This window comes from Sus scrofa, chromosome X (assembly GCF_054392235.1).
Source record: "Sus scrofa isolate SSC_HxYL_T2T_F1_AM1 chromosome X, Sscrofa_HxYL_maternal_Yorkshire_Landrace_v2.0, whole genome shotgun sequence".
NCBI classification, from domain to species: domain Eukaryota; kingdom Metazoa; phylum Chordata; class Mammalia; order Artiodactyla; family Suidae; genus Sus; species Sus scrofa.
Genome location: NC_139401.1, coordinates 19,443,339 through 19,456,043, shown reverse-complemented (window position 1 = coordinate 19,456,043; position 12,705 = coordinate 19,443,339). Strand labels below are relative to the sequence as shown.

Genomic DNA, 12,705 nt, shown 5'->3' with positions numbered 1-12,705 from the left:
TTAAATAATCACCATACTTTTATCCGCTACAGTTAAGTCATTTCGGCTACTTAATGGGTTGACAGTATTGCAGCTTGGCAGTGCCCAGTCTCCATTTTAAAAATTACTTGGAGGGCAGACCACGTATTTAAATCAGTGTATGGTCATTGTGGGTTGGCCTCTGTATACCAAATTAGGTCATCTTTAAAGATTTTAAACCAAGTGCCAGATATTAGCATTGGTTCTTTGAGAGGCTATGGTAATGAGACCTTACATTGTGGAATTAAACTGCTTTAAATGTTGTCATACATCCCTATTAGTATCTAAATGCCCACATGAAGAAAGGTTTACATTTTCCATTGGAAAAGCATCCTAACACATCCTATCGGATCCTGTGCGGCTGTGGCATAGGCCGGCAGCTATAGCTCCGATTGGACCCCTAGCCTGGGAACCTCCATATGCCACAGGTGCAGCCCTAAAAGGCGAAAAGACAAAAAGAAAAGCATCCTAGCTGTCAAAAAATGACAAGGAGAGTGGGGATAAAAGGCAGAGGTTGGCTGACATTGAATGCCCAGGCACTGCCTCTTGGATTGCTTGTGGACACATCCAGATGCTGGCTCCTGACCAACTGCAAAAAGCTTTGCAAACGCTACCTGGGGCCTCCGGATAAAATTTTTTTTTAAGTTTTTTTTTTTTTTTTTAAATGTTTCATGGCTTTGGAGTTTTATTTGGCTTTGTGGCAATCTCTTCATAGTTGGGGAAATCACCATTCAAGTAAGGTACCTTCTTGCCATCTGTGTGTTTGAAAATATCAGAGAGAGTGGGGCGGGGGGAGGGTAGAAAGTCCTTCGTGTCCTCCAGATACATACGGGGTCCACTTGGAAAATGTGTTCAATTTTCAATAGAAATTGCTATTTCTCTGTTACTCTTCAGTGGTTAGTTTCTGCTCAGTGTGACTAATAAGATCTTGTCTCCCATTAGCCGATGCGGGGAGACTCAGGTCTAGGCGAGGCTCCCAGGCATTGGCCTAAGTCATGTCAGTGAGAACCAAGTTTGTTGGAGCTGCTAAAGGCAACAGAGTCCCGGATGCGTGTGGATGCAACTGGAGGTTGTCATGTTTCCCTCTCCAGCGCTTATTACAAAGAAACCCTGTTAAATGACATCCGGAGAGCCAGAGAGAAATACCAGGGCGATGAACTGGCCAAAGAACTGGCTCGGATCAAACTCCGCATGGATAATACTGAGGTTCTGACCTCAGACATCATCGTTAATTTACTGCTGAGCTACCGCGATATCCAGGTATGAAGCACGCTTAACGGTGGCTACCACATGCTGCGTTCTTCCTTGACCTGCGCAATTCCTCATATGAAGTGTTCTTACACGAGGAAGTATGGTTAGGGAGCTGGAGGGTTTTGTTTGTTGGGGTTTTTGTTTGTTAGCTGCTTTACAGACAAAATAGGGATATGGCTAGGTCATAGGTCACAGAGCCTATCTGCTGAGGTGGAAATACTAGAGAAGGTTTTGTTAGCATCAGAAGGCCACTCCACCAGAATCTCATAAACAGGGCTGCTCAGTAAAAGAAACCCACAGTTTAACAGTTTCTCTGCGCTTCGCGTTAGGCAGGGTTGCAAGCCCTTTGCACATCCTAGTTCACTGAATCCTCTTCACCAGCCTATGGGGTGTATTCTCTGTTTATCCCCATTTCACAAATGAAGAACACGAGCCACAGAGAAGTTAAGTAACTTGCCTAAGGTCACACAACAGTTGGCAAAGTCAAGATTCACACGGAGACAGCCAGCCCTGTTGTCCTTGCTCTTAGCTCCTTTGCTCTGCTACTTCCTTGAGGCCTTTGTCACTTGCTTCTTTCTTAGCACTAGCTGTTAGTGAAAGGGAGAGCCATGTCCAAGACCCAGAGAACACAGGCGTTTATTCTAAGACAAGCGACAGAGACTTCTGGAGAGTTGTGGAGACAAAGCTTACAGAATATGGTGCCGTGGAGAAAGTTGATTATTTCTTCCCTCCAAGTTCAATGCTGTGGAGCCATTTCTAAGGATGTCTAGCCTTCCTTTCCTTGGAGGAACACAGGACAATGTACATAACCTGCAAAATTCTACAATGCCCTATTGGACGTTGTTGGCCATGGGTCTTTAAATAGAAACAAGAGAAGCTTCCGTTTATGACCCGAACCAAGAGCAGAGTCAACCGCTTAAGCATCTCATGCCTCTAGTGATAAACAGATGCATCTAATTGATTTTAATAACAGATGCCATTAGGGATTATGACGATTAAATCATGCCCCACCCCATGCAACAAGGGAATGGGAATGACTTTTTTTGAGGTCTTTCTTCCATTGAGCTGCTGGCTTCCTTCTGTCCTTGTTTTCACACATCTCTCCCCTTGATAACCTTCCATTGGTGGGACTCTCGGGCTCAAGAAGCTTCTGAGGCAGAAGCTTCTGGCAATACTCTGCCTTCCCTTTCCTTGGGCAGCGGCATCAAAGTGTAAAGCCCCCAAAGAGGCACAAGGTTTCAGACGGAAGTCCTCCGTCGCTAACTGTGGCTGGCTGTCAGCGAGTTGGCTGATTCTAAGGCCAGCTGAGAGGGTAGCAGATGGCACTGCTCAGAGGGGACACAGCTGAGACAAACACAGTAGCAGTTTTTCCCTGGGTAATTATGCAGTTTAGAGCTGTGATTCTCAAGCAGGGGACATGTGGCAGTATGTGGAGATTTTTTTTTTTTTTAAGTTGGCACAACTCAGGGTGGGGCAGGGAGGTGGCCCTGGCATCTAGTGGATCAAAGCAATACCCCACGATGCACAGGCCAGCTTCCACCATAAAGAAGGACCTAGCCCCAAAATGTCAGTAGTGCCAAGGTTGAGAAACTCTGGTTTAGAAGAATTTGATTGTTTCTGACAAAGTGGGAAGGACTGGAATGTTTCTTTGCTTCACGTGGCAAATGACTATAAGATTTCTTCTATGTTTGTGTGCAGTTTATTTTAATCCAGAGCCCTGCTGGTGGTGGTGACTCTCCTACAAGCTCAAAATGTAGCTGTTTCCTGGCTCCTGGGCTCATTTGCTTTGTTTGGTCATCTTTGAATGTAACCTCCTTCCCTTGGTCCTTTCGTGCAGGGATTGTCTTCTCTCTCATCCATCTTGTTGCTTTTTTTTTGAACCTCACTGCTGTTCTTTAGAGGGTCTTACCTTCACTCAATGCCCTCTGTAGGGAAGGGGCTTGCACTGAAATGCTGAGGCAGCCACATGTTTCTAACTGTTGGAGAAAACCTGTGAAGAGCTTTGTTTCTTTCTCATCTTGTGACCTCTTGCCAACAGGACTATGATGCAATGGTGAAGCTGGTAGAAACACTGGAAATGCTGCCTACATGTGACTTGGCGGACCAGCATAATATTAAATTCCACTACGCATTCGCCCTGAATAGGTAAGAATGATAATGCACATAGAGAGTTTTGAAACACACCGTCTGTTAAATTCTGTTTCCTTCTTCGGATCCACCCTCGCTGAGTATGAGCCAGATCATCAGCTGAACGCCCAGGTTATGAAAATGGACAAGACATGATCTTAACCTTCAGGGACTTTGTCTTTGGAACATGTATGATAGCTGTGAGGTCAGACATGTCACCAAATCCCTGCAGTTGAGAGTGATAAGCGTCTTAGTGAATATTGAAGCATAGTAGGGGGAGGGAGTCATTCTGCTTAGGGATTTTAAAGAAGCTTCTCTGGGTCTTCTGGGCTGGGTTTTGAAGACATAGTAAGAGTTGGCAGGAGAGAGAGTGGGATGGGGGTGGTGAAAAGGCCATTCCATTTGGCCAGAACAGCCGTGAGCAGAGTTCTCCATGTGCACTGTGCCTGTAGGGAGCATCCAGAACACAAGATGTGGGTGAAGCAGATGTAGGTAGTGAAACGGAGTATAGAGGGTGGAACCATGTCTTTTGAAAGGAGCTTATATGCACAAATAAGAAGCTAGGATGTCTTTGGACTGGGGTTGGGGGAAGGCAGATTGGTTTAAATAGCAAGATCCATGTTGTATGATGGGGAAAGAGGGTGCTACCTTGATGTACTAGTATAATCTGAACTTGGGAATACACATTGCTGGGCCAGGTAGAGTATGAGACTTGGAAATGCCTGCCTGGAGACCATGAACCTCAAAAGCTCATTGCTAAGGGTATCAGCTAAGATGTTGTAGGAAAGAGACCCCAAATGCAACGATTTAAATAAGATGGAAATTTCTCTTGGGCTTAGCAGTCTAGAAGTGAGTGGACCAGGCTAGTGGCATAGGACTGTCCAGGAGTTCAGGGACCCCACTTGTGACTATTTTGTAGCTCTTATTCCCAAGAGTGTTGTCCTCGTCTAGTAGAAGCTGGGCCACTGCTACTCTGTGTTCCAGCCTAATGAAAGGAGGAAAGAGTGGAAGCCCAGGGGAAGCAGTTTCCTTCAAAGCAGGTAGAATTTGCACATGCCATTTCCACTGATGTTCCATTGGTGAGAGCATGGTCATATGACCCCTAGCTAGCACTAAGGGACACTGGGAAATGTAGTCTCCAGCCAGGTGGCCATGTGCCCATCCAGATGTGGCTACTATGGATTTGGAGGATAACTAGCAGTTTGACACATCCAGTCTCACAAAAACCAAGCTGCCTAAATGTCTTAGTCCTACTGTCACTTTGCCTCCCTGATAAGATATAGGAAGAGGGCTGGCTTTAGGTGAATGTGGTGAGAACCATGCCCAGAAGCACTTCCCACGAGGCCTTGTCCTCTGCTGGGGCAGGAGTTGGTCATGTTGGAATCATACAGCAAAAAAAAAAAAAAAAAAAAAAAAAAAAAAAAAAAAAAAAACTTGGAGAGGGTATTCAAATGTGGCCTGAGAACCAAGAGTTCTGACACCTTATCAACCTTCCACGGCCACCACCTTCCACAGGGAATAAAGTGAAGGTTGGTGATAACCTGAGTTAGAGGACTCTTGTGTCTGATTTCTCAGAGGCTGGACTTTGCTCCCACAGCTGGCTTAGCTACAGATTGTGGACCTGTCACTGACAACAGCTGCAGGACAACAGCAACACAGAAGCCCACGGCTTCAGGATTCTTGTAATACATAAGAGACCACATGTCTCTTTTATACTGAAGTACGTGAAAGACACAGGCAGTGAAGTGCAGAGATCTTTATACAAATTGATGAGCTTTAACAAATAGATATACACATGTAAACAACACCTCATCAAAATATAAAACATACCCACCACCCTTCCAGAAAGTTCCTTTGTGCCTCTCTTGCAGGTCGTCCCCACCCCTCCATAGGCAGCCACTGTTGCAGCCTCCACCTCCAGAGATGAGTTTTTCCTGTTCTTGAACTTTGTACAAGTGGAATGACATAGTATGGGCTCTCTTGTGCCTGGCTGCCTTCACTTAGCATCCTGTTTGTGAGATTCATCCATCAGTAGTTCATTCATCCTCCTTGCTGTGAAGTATTTTGTTGTGTGGTTACACCAATTTCCAATTGATTTATCCGTTTTACTGCTGGTAGACGTTTACGTTGTTTCCAGTTTGGGGCTACTAAGAACAGTGCTGCCATGAGCATTCTCGTGCATGATTTTTGCACACATATGGACACTGTGTGCAAAGTGACATCATCTCTGTACCCATTTCATACACATTTTGGGGGGAACATAGAGCATGCGTGTGTCCTGCTGTACTAGACACCTGCAAACAGGGGTAGTCAGGATTTGGATTTTTTTTTTTTGAGGGATGGAGGATTCATAGCCTTTATGAAGATGTGCCTTCTCTCTCCCCAGAGGTCCTTAAACTCAACTTCCCAAGGCAGGGAGCCTTGGGAAGGGCGTCTTCCTTAAGCCTGAAAAAAAGTTCTTTAACTCTGTTCCCCCAGAGGAGTAGGTTCCATTTTTATTAATACTAAATTATGCTTGATCAATCCTTGACTTATTAGGGTTAGTGAGTTATCATCAGTGAAGTTTCTGGCAGAATGCCCTGGCACACTGCAAGTGCAAAATTTTTTTTTTGGTCTTTTTGCCTTCGCTAGGGCTGCTCCCGCGGCATATGGAGTGTTCCCAGGCTAGGGGTTGAATCGGACCTACGGCTGCCGACCTCCCCCACCGCCACAGCAATGCCAGATCTGAGCCTCGTCTGCGATCTACACCGCAGTTCATGGCAACGCCAGATCCTTAACCTGCTGAACGAGGACCCGTGTCCTCATGGATACTCGTCAGGTTCGTTACCACTGAGCCAGGATAGGAACTCCTCCATACATATTCGCAGTGATTGTTTCCCTGGCAGGAAAGAGAACCTCTGTCTAATATGGGACAATCAGACTAGAAGGAAAAGTCCCATCCTCAGAGAGAAAGGGGCTCCCAAATGGGAACGTTTCACATCTGGGGTCGCTTCATCCTGCCACACCCAGTCCTCTTAAATACTGATTTTCCATTTCCAAGCATGTTTTATTCTTTTGTTATTTTGAGTGGATGGTAATCAGATTATTTCATTCTGTTTGACAGCAGTTACCTTGACATGGGGTGGGGGGAGACTTGGTGGTGAGTGATTTAAAAGGCCCTCATAGTTTTTATTTAACAAATCATCTTTAAAAAATAGCACTTACAGGAGTTCCCATCGTGGCTCAGTGGTTAACAAATCTGACTAGGAATCATGAGGTGGCGGGTTCACTCCCTGGCCTCGCTCTGTGGGTGAAGGATCCGGCGCTGCCATGAGCTGTGGTGTAGGTCGCAGACGTGGCTCGGATCCTGAGTGGCTGTGTCTCTGGCGCAGGCCAGCGGCTGCAGCTCTGATGAGACCCCTAAGAGCCTGAGAACCTCTATATGTTGTAGGTACGGCCCTTAAAAGGGAAAAATAAAATAAACATTCATCAAGGATTCCATGCCATTGGCAGGCAGGCAGTTTAATTGCTCAGTGGCAACTTGAAGTAGCTGTGAATGGGCTTCCAAATGCAGTGAAGGGGAGGCAGTCAGCAACGGATGCCGACTCAAGGCCACGCTGTCTTAATACGGGGAGCCCCTGCCATCGGCGGGTCCGATCATTCATGACTGTCAACCTTTAGTGACAGTGATGAGCTGATTTGCTCCACTTCCCAGGAGGTAAAGGTCAGCTCTGATGCAGAAAGAGTCATTATTTGTCCATCCCTTTATAGACACACAGTATCTCCATAAACTTTCTCAAAACTGTACATAAGGACAAATCCTACTGCTGCTATGCCAACAGCTGGCCGAGGTATTCCTAAAGCAAGGATGTGAAAGTAAGGATCAGGTGGCGCGTGTAAATGAAGCAAGGGCTGCAACTGGACAGAAACATCCCTCGCTAGCTGGAGAAGATGAGGTTCTTGGCCCCGAGGTGCCTGCCACTCTGTTTTGTTTTGTTCTGTCTTTTTAAGGCCACACCTCTGGCGTATGGACCCTAGTTGAGTTCTTAACCCACTGAACCATGATGGGAACTCCCTTTATGAACATTTTTTGTGTGCTGTTGTGCTGTTGCTTTCACAGACAGGACTTTATTATATATGCTAATGCAGCCAGGAGGTCCTGACCAGGGATCCCGGCAGCCAGCAGGGGGCTGGTCTGGATGGAGAATAAGAGAAGCAGAGTCCTTGGTTAAAAACAACAAAGCGCAGTTGTCACCATGCCACAGTGCCCTCATCTTCTACTCCCTGCATCTTTGGAGCCAGACCGCCAACCCTGGCAAAACTGAACTCCTTGAGTCACTCAGCAAGTGGAGGGGGAACAGAACGTGTGACTCGTTTATTGAAATATGTCATGTGTCACTCTATAAATAAGTTCAGGGCAGTGATGGAGAGAGGAAGATAAGCTGAAGATAGTCCTAGGAATATGTCACAAGAGGGGACATTGGATAAATATTACTGAGTCCAGTCCACACCAGAGGGGCTGGGCTGCAGGTTTGCTCCAGAACCTACAGCAGGCACCTCATCCTCGGTCTCTGGGCTCCCCCGCCAGGTCATTGCTCAGGTGGAGGAACGGTGAGACCTTGTCGTCTCTGCAGTAACCACCAGCCTTGTGTTCGTTCGTGTGTATTCAGTGTGCGAGTGCATCATATTAATTCCTGTGTTTATATAAATAGCCATTTCTGTCACCTATTTGTAAAGAGTAGGAAAATGATGACATCACCCTACTTTTTTTTTTTTTTTCCTTTTTTGGCCGCCCCACGGCCTATGGAGTTCCCAGGCCAGGGATCAGATTCGAGCCACAGTTGCAAACTAAGCCATAGCCGTGGCAACGCCAGATCCTTAACCCACTGTGCCGGGCCGGAGATCAAACCTGCGTCCCAGCACTCCCAAGACGCCACAAATACTGTTGCACCACAGCAGGAACTCCTGTATCATCCTACTTTTATAGTGCAGTTGCCTTCTGGTACCTGAAACCATGTTGCAAAAAGAAGGGTACGTATCTGCAGTGATTGTTTTCCTGGCAGTGAAGAGAACCCCAAAATCTGTGAACTTAAAAGGAATAATCTAGTCTAGATCCTTTGTTTTAGAGAGGAGGAAGAGAGAAAGGCAAGGACCCCCAATACAACAGCTGATCAGTAAGAGTTCGGGGACCAGAACTCCCCAATTTTAGCACATACACTAGTTTAATAATATGGTATAATCAGGAAAACTCTTCTTTGAAAGCGTTAGTTGATATTTTGCTTGCCTGATGGACAACCCAAATAAGCCATGGGCTCTTGAAATCGTAGGGCCCTATTTTATATGTTTTATTTTTTTTATGTATGATGAGAGTAATAGATGGTAGCTGAATATCAAAGCCACTTTCATAATACATATTACAAAAAGCAAAAGACCATTTGCATTTTTTTCCTGAGAAATGGACCATCTCATTATCTTCTGAGCGGTGGTCTTGCCAATAAGACATGTTTTCCTCTTGAAAAATAATGTATCCAAAGAACCTAGCACTTCATCTGTCCTCTTTGCTCTGCACTGGCCTCTTTGAGCCTATGTAATCTTCCTTTTCTGTCAGCTTCCTCCTTGGGTCCCTCTCTTTTGTCCTTCCTTCATTTACTGACTTATTTGTGTGTCAGTGTCAGTGGAAGGGCTTTATGCTAAAGAGAGAGAGAACTCATTGGGGGTGACTAAAGTTAATGAGAATTTCCAAATGCGATCACGCGTGTATGTATTACACACTTGAACTTATACAGACAAGTGAACTTGTTCTCTTCAGACCAGTCATGCTATAGTTGTCTGGCTTGATTTTGACAATGCTGCCACTGTACATGAAAATGTGACTGGGTCACCATGCCGTACGGTAGAAAATTGACAGAACACTGTAAACCAGCCATAATGAAAAATAAAAATCATCATATTAAAAAAAAAAAAGAATATCGCGGTAACCTGGGGGAATTTTTTTTCCTTTGGCATTGCTTTAAGAGCCAGTTCACATGGCATACAGGAAATCAGTATCATTACTGTGGGCTTTGAAGGCAAACAGATTTGGGTTTGCATTCCAGCTCCTATACTTAAGTGTTTGGCCATGGTCAAGTCTCTCGATCTCCTCTTGACCTTCCTCATACGTAAAATGGGATGGTAACAGGCACCATGCAGGAAATATTACAGGGAGTTATCCTGGCATGAAGCAGGTGCTTGGTTATGGCTGTGGCTGTAACTATTACGGTGTTGCTTGATCGCCTTTATTTTTATCAAGTGTAAGAGAGACGTTTTGACCATTTCCGTATGTCAAAATTGCTAGGAAAATACAGAACAAGATATTTACAAGGAAGAAACTTCATCAAGCAATGTTGATTTAAAAAAAAAAAAAAGCACTGAGAGCATGAGAACATTGCTGAGAGGGCCTCTGAGGGGACGATTTTGAATAGGACAGGGTTTGTTTGAATGTAGATATTTGTAGAAAAAAGAAGAGTGTGTTGGGTAAAATTCAGAGTTTGTTAGAATATAGGTATTTGTAGAAAAAAGAAGAGTGTGTTGGGTAAAATTCAGAGTTTGTTACTTTATAGCAAGTTTCTCAACTTGTGCTATGGACCTCTGGAGCTGCATAATTCTGTTTTGGAGGCCGTCTTATGTATTGTAGGAAGTTTAGCAATATCCCAGTCTCACCACACTAGATTTCAGTAGCAGTCCCCACCCACTTCAAGTTGTGACAACCAGAAGGGCTCCAGACATAGCCAAATGTCCCCTAGAGACAAAATCAACCTGGCTTGAGACCATTGCTTTATAGGGAGTCATTCTGGGGTGTGCAAAGAGCACATGCTTTAATGTTTGAATAGCTTACCAGCAGTATGATGCTGACAAGGTAATGAAACTCCTTAAGCCTGAATTTACTCATCTGTAAACCAGGATGGCGGTCCCTTTGGTGATGATTAAATGAGATACACCATATGCAAACGGCCTGCACAGCCCCTGGCAGCTAGATGGCTGGTAATAAACATTCATTTCCTCCTGTGTTTATCCCCTCCTTTCACTTCTTAATTCAAATAGGTAGGTTACCTAGTGTGATATAAAAAGATTATGGGATCTCTATCAAAATTCCATTTGCATTTTCCACAGAAATAGAAGAAACAATCCTAAAATTCATATAGAACCACACAAGGTCGCCAAACAGCCTAAGCAGTCTTGAGGAGTTCCCCTTGTGGCTCCGCAGGTTTACAAACCCCACTAATATCCATGAGGATGCAGGTTCGATCCCTGGCCTTGTTCAGTGGGCTGAAGGATCCGGTGTTGCCACAAGCTGTGGTGTAGGTCACAGACGCGGCTCAGATCTGGCATGGCTGAGGCTGTGGTGTAGGCCGGCAGCTGCAGCTCTGATTGACCCCTAGCCTGGGAACCTTTGTATGTTGCGGGTGCAGCCCTAAAAAGAAAAAAAAAAAAAAAAACAGAAACAAAACCAAAAAAGACCCAAATGGCCAACAGATACATGAAAGGGTATTCAACATCACTAATGATCAGAGAAAAACAAATCAAAACCACAGTGAGATAATGCCTCCGACCTGTTAAGATGACTGTTATTAAAAAAGAAAAGAGAAGTGTTGGTGAGACTGTGGAGAAAGGGGAACTCTTGCACCCTGTTGGTGGGAATGTGAATTGCTTCAGCCATTATGAAACACACCGTGGAGATTTTTCAAAAAATTAAAAATAAAACTACCAAATGGGCCAGCAACCCCACTTCTGGGTATGTTTCCAAAGGCAGAGAAATCAGTGTCTCAAAGACCGAGCTGTGCTCCCCTGTTCATTGTAGCCTTATACACAATAGCCATGAAACAGAAACAGCCTAAGTTTTGATCCACAAATGAATGGCTGTTGAAAATGTGGGGTGTATATATATGTGATGAAATATCATTCAACTATAAAAAGGAAGGAAAGAGTTCCTTTCGTGGCTCAGTGGTTAGCGAACCTGACTAGCATCCATGAGGCCTCAAGTTTGATCCCTGGCCTCGCTCAGTGGGTTAAGGATCTGGCGTTGCTGTGGCTGTGGTGTAGGGCGGCACCTGTATCTCTGATTGGACCCCTAGCCTGGGAACCTCCATATGCCGTGGGTGTGTCCCTAAAAAGACAAAAAGGCAAAAATAAAAAATAAAAAAATAAAAATAAAGAAGGAAATCCTGCCATTTGCAAAAACATGGATGTACCTGCAGGACATGATGGCAAGTAAAATAAGCCAGGCACAGGAAGGCAAATGTTGCATGATCGCACTTATGTGTGGAATCTAAAATTTGCAAGCATGTCGAAGGAGAGAGTAGAATGGTGATTGCCAGGGGTGGTAGATGGCGAAGATGGAGAGACGTTGGTCAAAAGGTACAAACTTGAGTTATAAGATGAATGAATTCTCAGATGTGATATATAGCCTGGTGACTATACAGTTAATAATACTGTATTTTATACTTGAAATTGGCTAAGAGGGTAGATCTTAAGTATTTGCGCTACACAAAAAAGTAACTATGTGAAGTATTGGATGTGTTAAGTAATTGTAATCATTTGACCACGTGTGTGTGTGTGTATGTGTGTGTGCATCTGTATATATAATCATCATGTCACACCCCCTGAGGGGAGAAAAGATGGCAGAGGAGTCCATATAGCAAGTGCAAAGTGACTTACTGGCTTAGTCTGTAGAAATTATGAGTGTTCAAAGTAAGTGAGAAAATCCACTCATAATTTAGCCAAAAAGTGGCCCAAAGTTCTTAACCAACCAGCAGTTGGTTGTCCAGAGACCATTTAACTTCAGAGTGGTTTGAGAAATATTTGAAAGCCAGTCTGCTCTTTACAGCCCACAAAACCATGGAACTGGACCACTGTGGAAGAAATGAGGGGAGTGGTAATTAATGAGATGGTTTTAAGAATTAAATAATAAGGAGTTCCCGTCGTGGCGCAGTGGTTAATGAATCCGACTCAGAAGCATGTGGTTGCGGGTTCGATCCCTGGCCTCGCTCAGTGGGTTAAGGATCCGGCGTTTCCATGAGCTGTGCTGTAGGTCGCAGACGCGGCTTGGATCCCATGTTGCTGTGGCTCTGGCATAGGCTGGTGGCTACAGCTCCCGATTAGACCCCTAGCTTGGGAACCTCCACATGCCGCGGGAAGTGGCCCTAGAAAATGGCAAAAAGACCAAAAAAAATGAAAAAGAAGAATTAAATACTAAGTGAAAACTTAACACAGTGTCTGGCACATAGGAGGTGCTGAGTAAATGTTAATTGCCTTTCTATTTCCCAGCCAAGAATCCCAACCACCAGCGTTAGT

At 44.7% G+C, this 12,705-nt stretch overlaps 1 protein-coding gene across 3 annotated transcripts in view; it reads left to right on the top strand.

Annotated features, from left to right (window-relative positions):
- The window catches only part of MAP3K15 (mitogen-activated protein kinase kinase kinase 15), a 153,657-nt gene that overhangs the window by 57,267 nt on the left and 83,685 nt on the right, over window positions 1-12,705 (top strand). For all 3 annotated transcript variants that reach the window (XM_021080807.2, XM_085008681.1, XM_085008682.1), the window contains exons 5-6: window positions 1,110-1,278; window positions 3,308-3,414. In XM_021080807.2, coding sequence (XP_020936466.2) covers window positions 1,110-1,278; window positions 3,308-3,414 — 276 coding nt within the window. The remainder of the gene's footprint in view (window positions 1-1,109; window positions 1,279-3,307; window positions 3,415-12,705) is intronic.